The sequence below is a fragment of the Bufo gargarizans genome, chromosome 7, assembly GCF_014858855.1.
Source record: "Bufo gargarizans isolate SCDJY-AF-19 chromosome 7, ASM1485885v1, whole genome shotgun sequence".
Lineage (NCBI taxonomy): Eukaryota > Metazoa > Chordata > Amphibia > Anura > Bufonidae > Bufo > Bufo gargarizans.
In genome coordinates this window covers 163,104,597-163,125,135 of record NC_058086.1, presented here as the reverse complement: position 1 = coordinate 163,125,135, position 20,539 = coordinate 163,104,597, and the positions used below count along the sequence as shown (strand labels likewise).

General features: G+C 44.3%; 1 protein-coding gene across 2 annotated transcripts in view; it reads right to left on the bottom strand.

Annotated features, from left to right (window-relative positions):
- LOC122943401 (very-long-chain enoyl-CoA reductase-like) overlaps positions 1-20,539 on the bottom strand; it is a 57,879-nt gene that overhangs the window by 16,118 nt on the left and 21,222 nt on the right. For both annotated transcript variants that reach the window (XM_044301107.1, XM_044301106.1), the window contains exons 2-5: positions 11,901-11,951; positions 9,038-9,089; positions 5,991-6,035; positions 451-554 (exon numbers count right to left, since the gene is read on the bottom strand). In XM_044301107.1, the coding sequence (XP_044157042.1) occupies positions 451-554; positions 5,991-6,035; positions 9,038-9,053 (165 nt within the window). In that variant the 5' untranslated portion in view covers positions 9,054-9,089; positions 11,901-11,951. The remainder of the gene's footprint in view (positions 1-450; positions 555-5,990; positions 6,036-9,037; positions 9,090-11,900; positions 11,952-20,539) is intronic.

Here is a 20,539-nt window from a genome sequence, read left to right as displayed (position 1 = left end):
GTACTTCCCACTTCCTTCCAACAGGTGGATCCCGGAGGTTGTCTGGCTTCCTCTAACAACCAGACAACCCCTTTAAAAGGCGAGTATAGCAATATTTTATATTTTAGAGTACGGCCACATGGGGGAGTGCCCGTGCTTGCACACTATAGGAAAAAGCACCAGCCTCTCTGGTGGCCAAGACTGTGGGAGTACACATAGGCACGCATGCACAGCAGCTCCTTCTCTAGCTACCTCGTATCTGTGAGGCAGCGGTGGCCGTAACCACTGGATACAATCAATGTATAACGTGATGGAAAAATGAATCCAGCCAGCAAAGGAGGCAATATGGACAATCACAATACATTAGTATTAACTTTCTACATGATAAATGCTATTTGCTGAAGTTAGACAACCCTTTTAAGGTATTACATAACTAAAGGGCTGACATATAGAAATGGTTTGATGCATTACCATAGTCCATCCAATCTGGGGACCCAAGTCTCTAAAATATAAGGTAGCTGTGGTGCCAACTGGAAGCTCTCGCAGGATTTCTTCATCTTTTAATGACCTTCCCTCTGTATTGAAGACACAGAAATATTTGTAAATGTCCAGACTCCAGTATATAATGGCCAGACCTCTGTCTGCTCCTGAGTAATTAGTGTCCTATCTAAATAATATTGTAGAGAGAAATTTTAAAGGGGTCGTCCCATGAAAACTATTCTACAGCTTTTAAACCAGCACCTGGATCCGAATACTTTTGTATTTGCATGTAATTAAAAATGTATTATATCTATTAAGTTATTAACTGAAATCTCTGTATAGCGCCACCTGCTGTTTGCTCTTTTTCTAATTTCTCTGTCCTGCTCACAGAGACAGAAACACATGCTCAATTGCATCCTTCAACTGCCACCAGCTGAAGCAGAAAGGACACGCCTATAAACTGACAGCTTGAAAGAAATCTAGCAGAACAATTAGAGCAATGAATGGGGAAAGCTCTGGATCCATGTGAGGTACAGGTTTGGTTCTAATTTTGTTAGAAAGAGGTTGACATCTAACTAGATTATGTATATATTTTCTATATTATTTTTTACATTATTCATGGGAAAACCCTTTATTATTTCCGATGACTTACTTCCGTTAATAAAGGGTAAAAAAAAAAAGCATTGTACATATATTTAAATTGCAGTACAGCAGAGGTCCCTTCAACTGGACTAATATTTTTCTGCATGTATTGTATAGGCAGTGAACCGCATAAGGAAACCTGGCAGACTGAACATGGGATCTGATCTGCAGACATGTTATAGGTCAGAAGGAGCTGAGCAGAATGATGAGGATTTTGTGGAAAAAGGTTCAGGGTTATACCATTTAAATTCTTGCTCACTCTATGCTTAGGAGTCCAGAGGGCGGTCCTGCTCAGTGATTGACTGTATACACACTCAGAGGGAAAGGCTTCCGTTAATTCCGGTATTGAGATCAGGCAGAGGGTCTCAATACCGGAATTAAACGTTTTGACTTTACACATCAGGATGCATCCGTTCCGTTAGGATGCGGTTGTGCGAAATAAAAATGGAGAAAACGGGTCACTAAATACACTGAAAGTCAATGGGTGACAGATCAGATTTTTAGGCTCCTAAAGGAAAAAATAAAATAAAATGATCCGTCACCATTGACTTACATTGTTTTCAGGGCCAGATTCAGTTTTATAACCGGGCACAAAACCGCAGCTTGCAGACGGAACGGAAAGCATCCTGAACCGATCTCTTTCCCTTCAGAATGCATTAGGACTAAACAAACATTTTTCTGGTATTGAGATCCTCTGCTGGATTTCCATATCAGAAAGCAACAACGCAAGTGTAAAAGTAACCAAAGATGTCAATCACTGATAGAACAGATATATCAATCTGCTCAGCGCCTCCTGCTCTATAGGTCCAAGTTCAATGCGACAGGTTCCCTTTAAGAAAAATAGAACATTTTTCAGAAAGCATTTTCTTTTCTTTTTTTTACTTTTTTTTTAAAATATTCACTGCGAGGAATATGGATTAATATTTCCTGTCAGCCATGTTCCCACAACAACCATCTGCTGAAAGGTAGCAGAGGTAGTGAGCTCCACAGGGGGCCCTGCTTCAAAGCCAGCCAGATGGCAGAGAGCCTCTAGCAGTCCACCTTTGTTTACATTTCTCACCTACATTCAGCCAGCCAGGAACCCAGCTAATGGAACAGGAAAAACCTCTCTGCAGGGGTCTAGGCAAAATTTTGCAGACAAGGAATTATGAATCGCCCGTCCATCACAGGCATAAACCCGATACATATTTGTGTCCCTGTGGTCACGATGAACAGGCCCGTGGTCATAGCTTGGCGGTGGGATGCCAGGGATGGGAGATATCCCCACAGAAACCAAATAACAGGTAGCCGGAACCCAGGCTGATCCATTGGTCCCAGAACATTCTGGTCTGGAGCCATGAGCCCTAATCGGTTTTGTGGCTCATGTGCTGCCAGCCCAGCAGAGGGGGGGGGGGGGGGGTGGACCTCTCCCAGAGGCCAGGAGGGGAGGGGCCGGCTACAGGTTAAAAGGCTTGTGCAAGCAAGCAGGCATGTCTTTCTCTGAATGGAGGTCACATCTTTAGAGGGACTTGCAACCAGCTGACATCAGTGCTTCCCATGTGATACAGCTAAGAACCTATCACCACCCAAAGGACTTATCCATCTGGTAAACTGTCTTTTGTCCTGCTTAACCCTGTTGTACCCCATCATCTGTATTTGTAACCTCAGACCACTGTATACAGTTGCAAGAAAAAGTATGTTAACCCTTTGGAATGATATGGATTTCTGCACAAATTGGTCATAAAATGTGATCTGATCTTCATCTAAGTGACAACAATAGACAATCACAGTCTGCTTAACCAGCTCAGCTCCCCTAGCTTAAAACCCCCTTAATGACCAGACCACTTTTTACACTTCTGCACTACACTACTTTCACGGTTTATTGCTCAGTCATACAACTTACCACCCAAATGAATTTTACCTCCTTTTCTTCTCACTAATAGAGCTTTCATTTGGTGGTATTTTATTGCTGCTGACGTTTTTACTTTTTTTTATATTAATCAAAGAAAATTGTAAAAAAATGAAATTTTTTACTTTAAAACTACATTTCTATATAAATTTTTCTCTAAATTTATTGTTCTACATGTCTTTGATAAAAAAAATGCAATAAGTGTATATTTATTGGTTTGGGTAAAAGTTATAGCGTTTACAAACTATGGTGCAAAAATTTGAATTTACGCACTTTAACTTTCTGAACACCGGTCATGTTTCCTGAGGTTCTACAATGCCCAGACAGTAGAAACACCCCACAAATGACCCATTTCAGAAAGTAGACACCCTAAGGTATTCGCTGATGGGCATAGTGAGTTCATGGAAGTTTTAATTTTTTGTCACAAGTTAGCGGAAAATGTTTTTTTTGTTTTTTTTGTTTTTTTTTTTCTTACAAAGTCTCATATTCCACTAACTTGTGACAAAAAATATAATTTTACATGAACTCACCATACCCCTCACGGAATACCTTGGGGTGTCTTCTTTCCAAAATGGGGTCACTTGTGGGGTATTTATACTGCCCTGGCATTTTAGGGGACCTAAAGCGTGAGAAGTAGTTTGGAATCCAAATGCGTAAAAAATGCCCTGTGAAATCGTAAAGATACTTATTGGAATTTGGGCCCCTTTGCGCACCTAGGCTGCAAAAAAGTGTCACATGTGGTATCGCCGTACTCAGAAGAAGTAGGGCAATGTGTTTTGTGGTGTATTTTTACATTTACCCATACTGTGTGAGATAAATATCTCTGTAAAAGACAACTTTTCAAATTTTTTTATACAAAGTTGTCATTTGACAGAGATATTTCTCTCACCCAGCATGGGTATATGTAAAAATACACCCCAAAACACATTGCCCTACTTCTCCTGAGTACGGCGATACCACATGTGTAACACTTTTTTGCAGCCAAGATGCGCAAAGGGGCCCAAATTCCAATGCGTGATAGCAATCTGTCCAGGCCCTGACGCAGCAAAGCAGCCTCAAACCATGATGCCCCCACCACCATACTTCAGAGTTGGGATGAGTTTTTCATGTTGGTGAGATGTGCCTCTTTCTCCACACATAGTGTTGTGTGTTTCTTCCAAACTCAACTTTGGTTTCATCTGTCCACAAAATATTTTGCCAGTACTGCTGTGGAACATCCAGGTGCTCTTGTGCAAGCTGTAAATGTGCAGCAATGTTTTTTTGGACAGCAGTGGCTTCCTCTGTGGTATCCTCCCATGAAATCCATTCTTGTTTACGCTGGGTTCACACCTGAGCGTTCTGAAACGAGCGCTCTGTATGCGCGATTGTACGGGCGTTTACAATCGCGCATACAGAGACAGGGGTGCACACATTGTCGCGCGTTCCCGAATATCTATGTGCGGGAACACGCGACAAACGCCCAAAAAAAAGCTCAAGCACTTGTTTGAGCGTCGGGCGTTTTACAGCGCGATCGTACGCGCTGTAAAACGCCCAGGTGTGAACCATTCCCATAGGGAATCATTGGTTCTTGCCTGTTGTGCGTTTTACAGCGCGTAGGAACGCGCTGTAAAACGCTCAGGTGTGAACCCAGCGTTAGTGTTTTATGTATCGTAGATTCGCTAACAGGGATGTTAGCATATGCCAGATACTTTTGTAAGTCTTTAGTTGACACTCTAGGATTCTTCCTTACCTCATTGAGCAGTCTGCACTGTGCTCTTGCAGTCATCTTTATAGGACGGCCACTCCTAGGGAGAGTAGCAGCAGTGCTGAACTTTCTCCATTTATAGACAATTTGTCTTACCGTGGACTGATTAACAGCAAGGTTTTAAGAGATATTTTTATAACCCTTTCCAGTTTTATGCAAGTCAACAATTCTTAATCGTAGGTCTTCTGAGAGCTCTTTTGTGCGAGGCATCATTTACATCAGGCAATGCTTCTTGTGAAAAGCAAACCCAGAACTGGTGTGTGTTTTTAAAGGGCAGGGCAGCTGAAACAAACACCTCAAATCTCATCTCATTTAAGTGGACTCTAGTTGGCTGACACCTCACTCCAATTAGCTCTTGGAGAGGTCATTAGTTTAGGGGTTCACATACTTTTTCCACGTGCACTGTGAATGTTTACATGGTGTGTTCAATAAAAACATGGTAACATTTAATTATTTGTGTGTTATTAGTTTAAGCAGACTGTGATTGTCTATTGTTGTGACTTAGATCAGATCACATTTTATGACCAATTTGTGCAGAAATCCATATCATTCCAAAGGGTTCACATACTTTTTCAAGCAACTGTATATCCTTGTGTATAGTGTTATGTCTAGTGAGCCCTTAAGGCGATTAAATATATAATTTAATCTTGTGCTGTCTGGGATCTCGATCACGAATCCCCACGTCAGTGTTTCAGCCTAGTAATACGCTACCGCGGGTTGGTTTCTTGCCCTATATAATCCAGTTAGCTGACCGGGCTTATATCAAACAAGGAACTGGTGGCAGTCTTTCCGGGCTGAGAATGCACTGTTTCACTGCGGCAGTGAAAAGGCTCTCTCAGCTTGTTGCCTCTCTGTGCCCGTGTGTACAGGACGAATCTGTGAAAACTGTACCAAGACTGACCTTACCTGCTCCTCCAGGAGGGCTTAACGTCACGCCTTGGTCACCAGTGACCATACCATAGCTTGCTGGCTCTACGTAGTTGACGTCCGACGACAGTCAGGGTACAGTATTCGTCACATTCACCATTAAATTAAACACCATGAATACCGCCACCAGTTATAAATGTACTACAAAATAACCTTACATATCAGTAATGGGGATTACTGATACTCCCTGTCTGAATGCTGAATGAGGAGGTTCTATCTGAAGGTGGTTATTGGTATCTTCTATATGAACATGAATAAAAAAAAAATAAAAAAAATAATGAACTTGGCCTACAAAAGTTATTTACTCCTATGGGAAACTCGCCTACATACTGGGGTCTAACCGTATTGATTGTCTTGCTGGATACCACTGAGGATCTGCAAGAAAAGAAATAGGCATTAGCAAGCAGAAAGCTAACAATAAGAAAAAGAAACAGTAATGATTACAAAAAGGTTGTGCACATAAAGGTCATCTCCAGCCAAAATCTAAAAACTCACTTTTGTCTGGAAACTGGACTCCCCAAAGAAAGGAAGATTTTATTACCGGGAGTCATGGCATGGGGTTGGTCTGATCCATGCAGAAAGCTCAATTCTTTCATCAATAAGAAAGGTTTATCTAGAGCAGCGGTTCTCAACCTAGGGGTCGCGATCCCTTTGGGGGTCGATCGGCCCTTTCCGGGGGGTCGCCTGAGGCTTCCTATTGTGGGGCGCCCATGTAGCGTTATACTACCCTACCTCGTAAGCAGTGGCGTCGCCAGGGGGGGGGGGGCCACGGCCCCCCCTACATCATGCTGTGCCCCCCCATGTGCCCCCCCCCCCCAACTAAAATGCCCCCGTTCCCGCCCCCCAAGTGAGCCGCCGCCGCAGTCAAGCACAGGGAGATGATCGCTTCCATTGCACTCATCTCCCTTGTAATCTGCCTGTGCTGCGGCGGTGCAGGGGAGGGAGAGGTGTGTCCCCTCCCCTTCCTCTGATAGGCTGCCGGCGCACTAGGCTGGCGCAGTCGGTGCGATGACGTCATCACGCCGCCTGAGCCTTACAGCGCGGGACACAGGCCAGAAGAGACCTGCATCGCATCGCTGACACTGAGGTAAGTATAAGTGTTTTTTTTATTTTATTACAATACTGGCACATGATGATGATGATGATGATGGGGGGGACCTAATACTGGCACATGATGATGATGGGGGGACTTCATACTGGCACATGATGGGGTGGCTCAATACTGGCACATGATGATGGGGGGCTTAATACTGGCACATGATGATGGGGGGCTTAATACTGGCACATGGTGGGGGGTATGTAATGGTTGGGGGTCACCACAACATGAGGAACTGTATTAAGGGGTCACGGCTTTAGAAAGGTTGAGAACCACCGATCTAGAGTATTTATTATACATGGAGCTGCTGGAAGGTTGGTTATGCCTGAACAGCTAAGCTCAATCAACTGGCTATGTCTGGACTAACTCCACCTCAGAGGATCCTTGCTTCTGGACGGGAGATGGGACAAAATGTTCAGCCAAAACTTTAGTCTTCAGTTTCTAACTTGCAATTATGGGTTGGCTACACACATATATATACAGTACAGACCAAAAGTTTGGACACACCTTCTCATTCAAAGAGTTTTCTTTATTTCCTTGACTATGAAAATTGTAGATTCACACTGAAGGCATCAAAACTATGAATTAACACATGTGGAATTATATACATAACAAAAAAGTGTGAAACAACTGAAAATATTTAATATTCTAGGTTCTTCAAAGTAACCACCTTTTTCTTTGATTACTGCTTTGCACACTCTTGCCATTCTCTTGATGAGCTTCAAGAGGTAGTCACCTGGAATGGTTTTCAATTCACAGGTGTGCCCTGTCAGGTTTAATAAGTGGGATTTCTTGCCTTATAAATGGGGTTGGGACCATCAGTTGCGTTGTGGAGAAGTCAGGTGGATACACAGCTGATAGTCCTACTGAATATACTGTTAGAATTTGTATTATGGCAAGAAAAAAAGCAGCTAAGTAAAGAAAAATAAGTGGCCATCATTACTTTAAGAAATGAAGGTCAGTCAGTCCAAAAAATTGGGAAAACTTTGAAAGTGTCCCCAAGTCCAGTCACAAAAACCATCAAGCGCTACAAAGAAACTGACTCACATGCGGACCGCCCCAGGAAAGGAAAACCAAGAGTCACCTCTGCTGCGGAGGATAAGTTCATCCGAGTCACCAGCCTCAGAAATCGCAGGTTAACAGCAGCTCAGATTAGAGACCAGGTCAATGCCACACAGAGTTCTAGCAGCAGACACATCTCTAGAACAACTGTTAAGAGGAGACTGTGTGAATCAGGCCTTCATGGTAGAATATCTGCTAGGAAACCACTGCGAAGGACAGACAACAAGCAGAAGAGACTTGTTTGGGCTAAAGAACACAAGGAATGGACATTAGACCAGTGGAAATCTGTGCTTTGGTCTGATGAGTCCAAATTTGAGATCTTTGGTTCCAACCACCGTGTCTTTGTGCGACGCAGAAAAGGTGAACGGATGGACTCTACATGCCTGGTTCCCACCGTGAAGCATGGAGGAGGAGGTGTGATGGTGCTTTGCTGGTGACACTGTTAGGGATTTATTCAAAATTGAAGGCATACTGAACCAGCATGGCTACCACAGCATCTTGCAACGGCATGCTGATTGCTGATTGATACTGGGCGCACAATTTTACAACCACAGTTATAAATCAACTATTCATTAATAGTGAATTTGACTTGTTTTTTTGCCTGCGTCTAAGCCTAAACATAGGATCCTACCTCCCCTAAATGGTTTCCAGTTGTAAACCTTCCTTTAAGCTTACCAATATTTTTTATCTTCCGGACATTAGAGGGAAACTCCAGTGAAAGAAGAAAGTGAGTTTCCTATGGAAATTATTTCATCTTATCTCATTTTGTTTCTGGGCAGGGGGCCAAATATATTCATGCCATTGCCTAGTAACAGGCACTACTACAGTATGCGGGTCACACCGCTGGGTCTTCATACTTCTCTATCATGTGCTATACAGAAGGGACAATGAGGTGTCCTGATAAAATAAACATCCAGATCAGTTTGTAAAAATAAATAAAAAATCTGGGTATAACCATAGAGATTCTTGTGCAAAATTATTGGATGCTGCCATTGCACAAAAAAGATGGTGGTCATCCCCCAGCGCTGGAGCATGGATTTCTAAGTAATCTTCATTTTTATGTTATTTTTTAATTTGGTGGTTTTGAAGAGGGCAGGACAGGCGGAGGCCTCTGTCAATCAAATCTAAATTTATTTTTTAGGTGGCACTTGTCATGAAACAAAAAATAGAAATCACTTTAAAATAAAAACACACATAGAAAATGTTAAAGAATACTTACAACACTTATGAAACATCAATTTGATGTCGTTTACTGTAATATTTGGTTCTACCTATTTAAAAGGAAAAATTAAAATGGTGAATTAGAAATTAAAGGGGTTGTGTCAAGTTCTTTACTTAAAAAGGGTTGTCCACCCTTGAAGCGGACAACCCCTGAGGTCCTCCTCGTCCCGCTAAACATAAAAAGAAAATCCCTGAAAGCGGCTTGGTCCCACGACTGCTGCTGCCAGTCACAAGCACTACAGGTCACAGTGGCTCGAGGGTTACTTTACAGCAGTGATGTACCGTTAAAGCTGCCGTGGTCTGTGATTGGCTGCAGTAGTCATGGAAGTAAGCTTCTTAGGGTATGTCCAGACAAAAGATTTTGGGCACAGCGTGGATTCGGTGCTGAAAACCAGACCAAATCTGCTCTTAAACTGCCTCCCATTGTTTTGTAACACTTCATGCCGCGTGTTTTTCAAGACTGTGCCGAGAAGGTACAGGTCCATTCTTGGCACGGTCACCCTGCAGACCCCTTTGCAGTCCTCAGCAGGTGCCTGCTTGTGGTATAGGTCCATTCAACGGAGTTAAACCTGGGACGGGTCCTCATGAAAACGCACAGCAGAAACTGCAGCATCTGAACAAACCCTTCTAGTCCTGGAGGACATATAAGCAGCGGACCGGTGAGTAGGGTTTTATATTCCCCCTAGGGGAGAACCCCAGGAGTTGTCAGTTCCAAGCCCACAGGATCAGGGATACATGTCTGATTGGTAGGCGATCACAAGAACGGGGGTTACATGCCTTCTTTTGAATGGAGTGGAAGGTCCCGCATGTCTGCTGCCACTCCATTCGTTCTCTATGGCACTGCTGGTGATAACTCACTTCAAGGGGTATTCCCATCTCAGACAATGGGGGCACATCGCTAGGATATGCCCCCCATTGTCTGATCGGTGCAGGTCCCACCTCTGGGACGCACACCTACACCGTGCACCCTCCATAACTTTCGGGACTCTGTTCTCAGTGTAGGTGAAGGTCCAAGGGTGCGACCTGAACCTATTAGACAATGGGGACATATCCTAGCGATATGCCCCCATTTAACTTATAATTCTAGATAACACTACCACCAGCAACCATTTCCATGTGATCAGTGTGGTGTAGCAGAATCTGAATGGCAGTGGCACCTCATCCTGGTTGCAGACTATGAGGCAGTATTTTACGAAAATTTTGTTATAGGACTTTGGCAGGTATTAAAAAATAATAACCGTTCCCTTAATAGGTAAAGGTCCCATTAATAGGACGTGCACCTATTAGGCATATCCTGTAGATTGGAGACCATTCTCTCCAGCGGGCACTAGACCCACATCCTACATGGTCTTAAATCTGTGTTGCGGCCACAACACAGACAGTTTTAATATGGCTGTCTGAATGAGGCCTAACATGGGAAGACCCTCTCACATTTAGGGGTGAGGTTAGATAACTTTATTCTCAAGTAAATGCAATAAATCAAAACTGTATTAAGGAGAAGGTTACCTCACATTTTTTTCAACATCTAAGAAATACATTTGGAAAAAGAGGACACAAAAGGTAGTAATACTATGCTTTTTCATCCTGCATAGTCCAGCAAAAACACACACAAAACTGACTTCTTTTGTTCGTTTTTTTTAATTTTTTTATATTTTTTTTACAATGGAACCCTATGGTGACAGATGCCACAGTATGCCATCTATTGGAGGCATCCATTTACCATATACGTTATGTGCATGCGCAAAACGTAGGACAAAAACCGGACGTAAACAAAGCCTGAGATATCCATTGCGCATTCTTTTGTCTAAGGCCGGGGTCACACGTGACAGATTAGCTGCAGATTTGCGTGCAGCATTGTACCATACCAGCATAGTGCGTGGGAATTTCTGAATACTCATCCACACGCTAAGTTAAAAAAAAAAGGTAAACGCAGCGGAAAAGGTGCGGCATCACGGATTTGACATCTGCAGCATGTCAATTTATACAGCGGATTTTGCAGTTTGCAACAGAGAGGGTGAAATCCAATGCGGATCTGTTGCGTTTGTGCAGAAATGCACCAAAAAAAATAAATAATACCGCTGGATTTTTAGTCACGTTTGAACCGGGCCCAACATTACATTTTCCTTGAAAATCAGAAGACATAGCTTTTTTTCAAATATGCAATAATAGGTCACCTAATAGGATTTCGATTTTGCTTCTGTGAGTAGCTAAGCTGGAAACCATGCCATCATGTCATTTGTTTTCTTCTTCAATGTTCTCCGTACAAAATAAGGCATGACATGTCAACCAGGTTTACGATTATACATAATTAATGTGTTCCTGGTAGATTACCTCTTATGTACATGAACTGCAGACTAAAGTGTTCCATTCCTGTATTATAGCTCCCCCGCCAAGCTCTTGTGCCCACTTCATGTCGCCGGCATTACTTTGCATCATCAATTTATGCCTGCGCTACATACTACTACTGTATATTGACTTTGGAGGAAGCCCAGACTATTTCAGGTCAATAGAAATACTGCATTACCATCTCCTGACAGCTATGTGTATTGACATCTATACGGTACAGCTATTGCACATTCTGCCCAACGACCATATTATACTGCCGAAAAGTTGTGGTTAGCAAATTGAAATATCTACTAGAGAATAGTGTTGAGCGAACTTTGTTTTAAGTTCGGCGTCTAAAGTTCGGGTTATCGAAGAATCGCGTTATGGATTCCGCTACCACGAACCATAACGGAATTTAGAATCCATAACGCGATTCTTAGATAACCTGAACCCGAACTTTAGACGCCGAACTTAAAACAGAAGTTCGCTCAACACTACTAGAGAAGAGTCATTTTAAAAAGTTGCTGATCTCTTACCTTATCTAGAAAGCACAACTGCTGCTTGGTTCTGCAGTCTAGGATTTCCACCTGAAATGGATAACGAAATTCATAAGGATTTGCCGATACATGGGTTGTTGCTTTGGTTCAGAGATACCTAACCTCCAGCTGTTGCAAAACTACAACTCCCAGCATGTTCATACAACCTAGAGCTGTGATGGCTAACCTCTGGCACTCCAGCTGTGGTAAATCTACAACTCCCAAGATGTACACCTTTGCTTGGCTGTTCTCAGAACTCCATGCTGGGAGTAGTAGTTTCACCACAGCTGGAGTGCCGGAGGTTAGCCATCACTGGCCTAGAGCTATCAGGGCATGTTGGGAGTTGTAGTTTTGCAAACGCTGGAGGGCCGTAGGCTAGGCATCCCTGCTTTAGTTGGGCCAATTGAAGCGAATCCTACACCAGCCAAACCAGAGACTCTTCCAAATGGCCCAATCTGCAGACAGCTATTCATGCTCCTCATCAGTAGGGTACCTTTGGTTTGGCTAGTACAAGTTAGTTTTCTTTATTTCAGAAAAGTGCTAATTTGCGTATTTTTTCTCATGAAGCATTGTCTGAGAATAAGTCTCCAAACACCAGCTGCATCGCTTCAACTCAATCAGTACCTCCCCCTTAACAACAAGAACAAGACAGATGGTAAAACTAGTCAGGTACAGGTTATAATGCTGGAAAGTTGAAGGACATTTGAAGAGATGTTTCCTCCATACTAAAAGCCATTAGATGCACCTAGTATATATTTCTAAAGTTTTTAGTGTTTATTTTTTATTTTTTGTGCATCTTTTTGTACACTTTGATTCTCTAGGCTCTGGGTTATATTAACACTGTATGAATAATGGATATTCTGAAATCCTAGTTATTAGAGCAACCTTGGTTTGACTGCATGTATTTATTCAGTATAAAGATCCTTTGTTCCCACAAGAATAAACCCTACGTGCCCCCACATAAATACCAATATTCAGTGACCCTCATGCACAAAGCCACAGATAAATTATTATGTATATATATTTTTTTAACTCTACAGTAGGTACCGTACATATCTGCTTTACAGCATACCTGTCATTTTAGGCGACTTTACACAATATGTTATGGTGTCCTCTCTGCAGGCTCCATCTCTAATTGGCAGCTTTCCCTGAGATAGCAGGGGAGACAAACTGCTATGATGTCTCCCATACACTGCAGAAAGAAGATGACATCCTGCTCCTCTGTCTCACTATAGCACACCTAGAAGAATCAGCGGCATGGAGGACACTATACAGTAATGCGGGGATTAGTAGCTGTGAATCTAGCACTGGGGTAAAAAAGAAAACTTACTAGGGCCAACTTAAGCATCTCTGTCTGCGTCTGTGCCTCTATCTCCCTCCAGCAGCTCACTGCCTCGCCTCTCCTTATACACTTATACAAGTAGCATGTAACCTGATCCCTCAGCGAGTTCTCATCTCTCAAAGAGAAGTTTACCTATGAATTGAGAGTGACTGATCAATGCAAGAGGCTGTGGGAAGAAAAGAAGTGGCTAACAAGTGAAGAAAGAGGCATTTTTTTTCAAATACGATACATTACAAAGTTTCTTATATTCATTTGTACCATTAAATTATGCAGTTTGTACAGTGCAAATGTAAGCTGCATAACAGTCTTAACAAGTATTGGAATGCTTTCCGAAAGGGAGACCCAGAGGGGTACAAAACAGCCAGGTCCAATCTGAAGAGGGGCATTAAGGAGGCGAAGCACTGCTACAAAACAAAAATACAACATCATTTTACAAGCTCTGATTCCCGACGCATGTGGCAGGGTATTAAGTCCATTACGAATTATAAGAGCAACACCTGTTCTATTAACACTGGAAATTCTCTCTCTCCTGATGACCCAAATCATTTTTTTTGCACGATTTGACAAAGACAACGAGCTGCCCATCATCAGATTAGCCCAGCAAGAGGCTCCATCATGTTCCCTGATGCTGAGAGCACATGAGGTAGAATGGGCCTTAAATCACATTAATCCCCACAAAGCAGCTGGCCCTGATGAAGTTCCTGGAAAGGTCCTAAAAAACTGTGCTAAACATCTGAAAACAGTGTTTACCAGTATGTTTAACAGCTCACTAGAGCAGGCCATTGTCCCCACTTGCCTAATGTCCTCCACAATTGTCCCAATTCCAAAACAGGTCGGGGTGAAGACCTTAAAGGGAGTCTGTCACCACATTTTAGCATGTTAGACCGTTAAAATAGGGTTATGTGATCCAGCCAGAACATAAAAACTGTACCTTTGTGGTAGAAAACTGACTTTTCAATTTGCAGAAAACGAACTTATAAGATTATCTTCTGAGCCCTCTCAAGTGCCCAGGGCGGTCTCTCAATCCTCGGAGCCCCAGGCAGGCACCTCCTAAACGGCTGATAACTCCGCCCTCCGTGCGCCTCTGCCCGCCCGTTTACTCCCCTCCCCTGTCCCTTTCCACTGCGGCTGTGCGGTCCAAATCGTAGCGGGCGCATGCGCAATGCGATGCCCGCTCCTGGCAGGGCATCGCAATACCTATTGCGCATGCGCCCGCTACGATTTGTACCGCACAGCCGCAGTGGAAAGGGACAGGGGAGGGGAGTAAACGGGCGGGCAGAGGTGTCACTACTCCTACTCTCTCCATACACTTCTACAAGCAGCATGTAATATGATCCCTCAGTGAGTTCTCATCTCTCAAGGAGGGGTTTACCTATGAATTGAGAGTGACCGATCAATGCAAGAAGCAGAGAGAGGAAAAGAAGTGGCTCACAAGTGAAGAAAGAGGAACCTTTTTTTTTTTTTTTTTAACTAAAGGGGCATATTACAAAATTCTTAATATTCACTTGTACCATTAATTTATGTAGTTTGTGCAGTACAAATCTAAGCGGCAATAACAGTCTTTGTGAGCTGGGGAAACTGCTCTCCTTGTCTGAATACTGTTGGCGTAGATTAAAGAGGACCTTTCTGATGTCTAGGCACTTTTTTTTTCTAAAGACCCCCAGTTCGTCCGCTGTGGTCCCTGTATCTTTTGGCACCTCATATGCTAATGAGGCAACTCTGTTACACTAGGCGTGGACTTGTAGTTCTCATGGGCGCGGTAATCTTCTCCCTGGCTGCGAGCGCATCCAATCAGAGCGCCCCACTCTTAGCCAGGGAGAAGGAGCTCAAGTTCTTGCTGGAGAAGGAGCTGCGATTCTCGCGAGAACTTTAGCTCCTTCTCCCTGGCTAAGAGCGGGGCGTTCTGATTGGATGCACTCGCAGACAGGGAGAAGATAACCGCGCCCATGAGAACTACAAGTCCACACCTAGTATAGCCGAGTTGCCTCATTAGCATATGAGGTGCCAAAAGATACGGGGATCACAGCGAACGAACGGTGGGGTTCTTTAGAAAAAAGAAAAGTGCCAAGACATCAATGGGGGCCACACTATAAGGTAGGATAATAATTAGATTAAGGATATCCAGGTGAAAGGTCCTCTTTAAAGGGGTTCTGCAGTTTTTTTAAACTGATGATCTATCCTCTGGATAGATCAGCATCTGATCGGCGGGGTTCCGACAACCAGGACCCCCGCCGATCAGCTGTTTAAGAAGGCAGCGGCGCTGGCAGTAGTGCCGCGGCCTTCTCGCTGTTTACCACTGGCCCAGTGATGTCATGACTAGTATCACTGGCCTGGGCGCGGCTAAGCTCCATTCAAGTGAACAGATCTTAGCCTCGCCCAGACCATTAATACTAGTCGTGACGTCACTGGGCCAGCGGTAAACAGCGAGAAGGCCCCAGCAATACTGCCAGCGCCGCTGCCTTCTCAAACAGCTGATCAGCAGGGGTCCCAGGTGTTGGACCTCCACTGAGATCATCAGTTTAAAAAAACTGCAGAACCCCTTTAAATTAAATGTTCTGGACTGACATTCTGCTGTTTGGCCACAAGATGCTGCTGTTTCCTAAACACAGCTACAGACTGCATATATATCTCCATATTCATGAGAGAGGTGGGGTTTTACACAGAGCCTGGAGAGGAAGAGAAAGAGAGCAGCCATCTTAGAGGGAGGTGAAACTAAGGAAATGTGTGAGCAGGGAATCTGACGGCAACCAGGTGTGAGAGCATCCCTCAGTGACCAGAGCTGTAGCTAAGTGAAGCTGATCGTGTTCAAGACCCTGATCCTGTCCAGAGGAAAGAGGATTGCTGCCAGGAACGCTGATGAGAGCAGAGGAACAAAGCAACACTGCGGTACCGCATGCTTGTTGGAGAGACATTTGTTCTGTTCGGAGTCACCAGCGGATGCAAAGCAGACCCGGGTCGGTAAGACCGTGCACGCACCTCATTACAGTGTTGGCACCTGGAGACTGAGACCAGGCCTGTAGTTAGTTAGAATTTCTGTTTGTGTTAGGCCACAAGTGTTACTACTGTTCATTGCAAGGACTCCATAACTTGAAGTGACATTTCACATTGGAGAGCTGATAAAATTCTCAAACTCAAGGCAGGCTGGCGTTTATGCTCAGAAGGAATACTCAGACACATGCTACAGGACCAGTTATGGGAGGGGGAATACTGTAGAACTTGGTAAGTCTGTAAGCTGTTGTGCTGCACCGCATGATAGCCCGTAACACCCCCCCATACAGTGGTTCTTGTTTTTAGGGTAATAACGGGTAAGATGTGGCAGTTTAGTTGTGCCCGACAGTAGGTAAACTAATGCACTTTCCTCCTTCATCTATCGGAGGGCGCTGTGCTATGCAGCACAAGGGTCTCAGCCTTCGGGCTGGGTGTATATAAATTGTATGTTCCCAGCATTTGTAGTTGTGTTATTGCCACATTTAAGTAAAATTCTGTTTTGGCAAAAGCTGGTGTTGGGATTGCTTTCCTCGTTCGTGACTTCACTGTATCCTGGGGAGCCCACCCTGGTACACGGCTTACATCTTAACAGGTATTGGATTCTTGCACAGATATTTGAGAAGGTCATATTTACAGTAAGTGTGAATATAGGATGGATCCAGTTTTTATCTTGGTGGAAACGATAGCGCTCTGAAGGAAACTATACATTTGAGCAATCTTGTCCATGTTTTGATTTGTTATATATTTAATATATTTTGGCTAATTTTACTTGGTTGGTTCCTCACACAGAACTTGAGGCTCCACTAGTGTCAGAAGGTAATGTTAGCTGCACATGCCTGGGGATTTTTAAGATGTTTAACCTTTTCCTATAATACAGGAACAGCTACTAATTCCACATGACAATGACTGAGTCACTGAGATATAAACATCCCACAGAGGGGTCGGAGGGCTTACAAGGGAATCAAGGATAAAACTCAGGCCATTATATCTAGAACAAATGCTACGTCTAGTGCACATCTAAATTAAGGTACAACAGATGGCGTCCCTTAAACAGTACATTTAATGCACTCAACAAGTCTGTTCATTAGAATGACATTGTTGCATTAGAATGGTCTCTAAGCTTGCAAAAAAGAAAAAAAATTGAATGAGTGTTATATGCACATCACATATTTTGTATTGTGCACAAGTACTTTGGTATACACTGAGTACAGAGCAGGGATCAGCAACCTTCGGCACTCCAGCTGTTCAGAAACTACAACTTCCAGAACGCTTCATCCACCATTGTGGGAGTTACAACAGCCGAACATGTTTACATGCTGGGAGTTGTAGTTTCACAGCAGCTGGAGTGCCAAAGGTTGCTGATCCCTGGTACAGAGAGAGAGATAGAGAGAGGTAGAGCTAGATGGATAGACAAGAAGAGATTACACTTTATTCTTCAGTTGTCTCTGATGAGTCAATCGCTTAATGACAAGATCCAGGGGAAGCCACGGCCAGATATTTCCCGTGGCAGCAGCCACATCACTTTGACAACTAAAGCCTGCAACAGCGTCTCTCCGTTCTGGCTCATACGGGGCATCCCGAGTGGGGAGCCCACCTCAGGATAGGTCATAAGTATCTGATCCGTGGGGGTCCAACACCCAGCACTCGATACTATTTGAGAAGGCACCTTGCCACAGCTTACCAAACACAGCACCGTAAATTGTATAGCGGCTGTGCTTGATATTGCACAGCCACATTTACTTCTACAGGGCGGACCTGCGCCTAGGCCACGTGACAGATGAATGTGTCGTCACTTAGCCCAGGAAAAGCGGCGAGAATGCCTCAGCGATCACAGAAGTGCCCGTGCCTTTTCAAACCTTAAGTCAATCACTCACTTAAGGTGCTCAAGGGGAGGTCATTTAATACAGGGTGCCCGGCCGCACCCCTCGCCGTCCGGTGCCCAGGGCCACCTTCAGTGCCGCCTTCTACCTCTCAGCGCCGCCTCTGCAATCCTCCCCGTCCCTCTGCCAGATCCCGCGCCTGCGCACTAGGCTCAGCCTCAGCAATGGCTTAGTTGAGCGAAGTGCGCATGCGCCGACCTAATGTGCACTTCGCTCAACCCTGATATGACCTGCAGATTGGCTGAGCCTAGTGCGCAGGCACGGGATCTGGCAGAGGGACGGGGAGGATTGCGGAGGCGGCGCTGAACTGTAGAAGGTAGCGCTGAAGACAGGGAAGGCGGTGAGGGGTGCGGCCAGGCACCCTGTATTAACGGACCTCCCCTTGGGCACCTTAAGTAAGTGATTGACAGGTTATAAAAACCTGTTTTTTAGGCAAATAGAGCCACAGTAAGGTTTAATAAGGCCAGCTTAGGATTCTTCTTATTAGTCTGGACATGAGCATATGTTTAGGTTAGAGGGGTTAAATATGATGACAGAATCCCTTTAATGTCCCGACTTCCACTGTATGTGCGCCACTGATGTCAGGAAGGGGTTAAACCAGCAAGGTTGTGCCACAGATTTTTGGTGCATATTGCACACTGAAATTCAAAGTATAATTCACGTGAATTGGATTATAACACCTGGGGTCCTCCGATCTCTGTTCACCAATTCCTGGTCGCTGCAAACTAAATACACTTTAATGCGGCCATCTCTCTGCTGAAGTATACGAAGAAAGCAACGGCCAGGAATGAGCAAACAGCAGACTATATAAATCACTATTCTCTCAACAAGTGAGCGAGGAGCCTGTCAGACGAGGATGGTATACTCCGTGAATATCCTATGGATATGCCATAAATACCCAAGATGGGAATACGCCTTTTTAAGCCTCCTTCACACGTCAGGGATTTCCATCAGTCATTGCGAGCCAAAACCAGGAGTGTAGGCTACACAGAGATGAGGTATAAGGGCTCATTCAGACAGCCGTATTCTGTCCGCAAAAATGCGGATTCGTTTTTTTGCGGATTAGATGCAGAGCTATTTCTATGGGGTCCTTGTCTTCTGCTCTACGGCTCCGCAAAACAAATAAAACATGTCCTATACTTGTCAGTGAAAATCAGGATGTGGCCCCCATTGAAGTCTATGGGTCAGCAAAAAAATCCGGAATGCAATCCGTCTATTTTGCAGACATGCTTAACTGTCCGCAAAAAAAAAGGATCCAAATTTTTGCAGACAGCATACTACCGTCTGAATAAGTCCTAAGGGAAAGATCTGCATCTGTTCTGTGTTTAGAGCCGCACCTGGTTTAGGCTACATGCACACAACCGTATGTGTTTTGCGGTCCGCCCAAAAAAACGGATGACGTTCCGTATGGCATCCGTTTTTTTTGCGGATCGTTTTTTTTTCCTGCGGATCCATTGTAATAATGCCTATCCTTGTCCGCAAACTAGAAAAAAAAAATAGGACATGCACTATTTTTTGGGCGGAGCAATGGAACGGACATACTGATGCAGACAGCACACGGTGTGCTGTCCGCGTTTTTTGTGGACCCATTGAAATGAATGGGTCCGCATCCTATCCGCAAAAAAAATGGATCGGACACAGACACAAAATACGGTCGTGTGCATGAGGCCTAAGGCTCAAAATCACTGATGGATACAGTGACGTAGCTATAGGGCAAGCGACTGCTTTGGGGCCCAAAGTCAGAAGGGGCCCACCTAGGAGGAGGCCCCCTCAACAGTATTATACAATGACATTGTATACAGTGACACTGTAGGAAATGGACGGAGCGGCTGCCGGGCCTCGCCTTAGAGAGCGATCTTGACTAGCCACAGGAGTGGGGGTTGCACAGGAGTTGGGAGTTGCGAAGAAGTTGCTGGGGGGGTAGCATGTTCAAAAATTTGCTGGGGGGCCCGGTCATTTCTACTTACGCCCCTAGATGGAAATCACTGGTCAAAACGCTGACATGTGAATGATGAATTAAGGTAAGTTCACATGATGAATTTTGTCCGCAACATTCTTGGTGCGGTCTAGAAAACCGCACGGCAAAGATCCTCATGAGCTGCAGCGCAGTTTACCATTGAAAACATCAGGAGGTTATCTCTGCGCAGATTAAGCCCTGTTTCCAGCATTGAATCTAAGCTGAAACCAGTGCCCAAAAAACTCCATCTAAACATGCCCTTAGGCTTCGTTCACAAGTGACTGATTAGCTGCAGATTTCTTGCTGTGGATTTTTGTGCAGCAAACCTGCAGCGGTCTAAAGAACCAGCAAAGTGAATGAGCTTCCAGCAATTCTCATTCACACATGGCAGAAAAAAAATCTGCAGCAGAAACTGACCTATGGTGAGGATTTTAAATCTGCAGCATGTCAGTGTATGCTGTGGATTTCATGG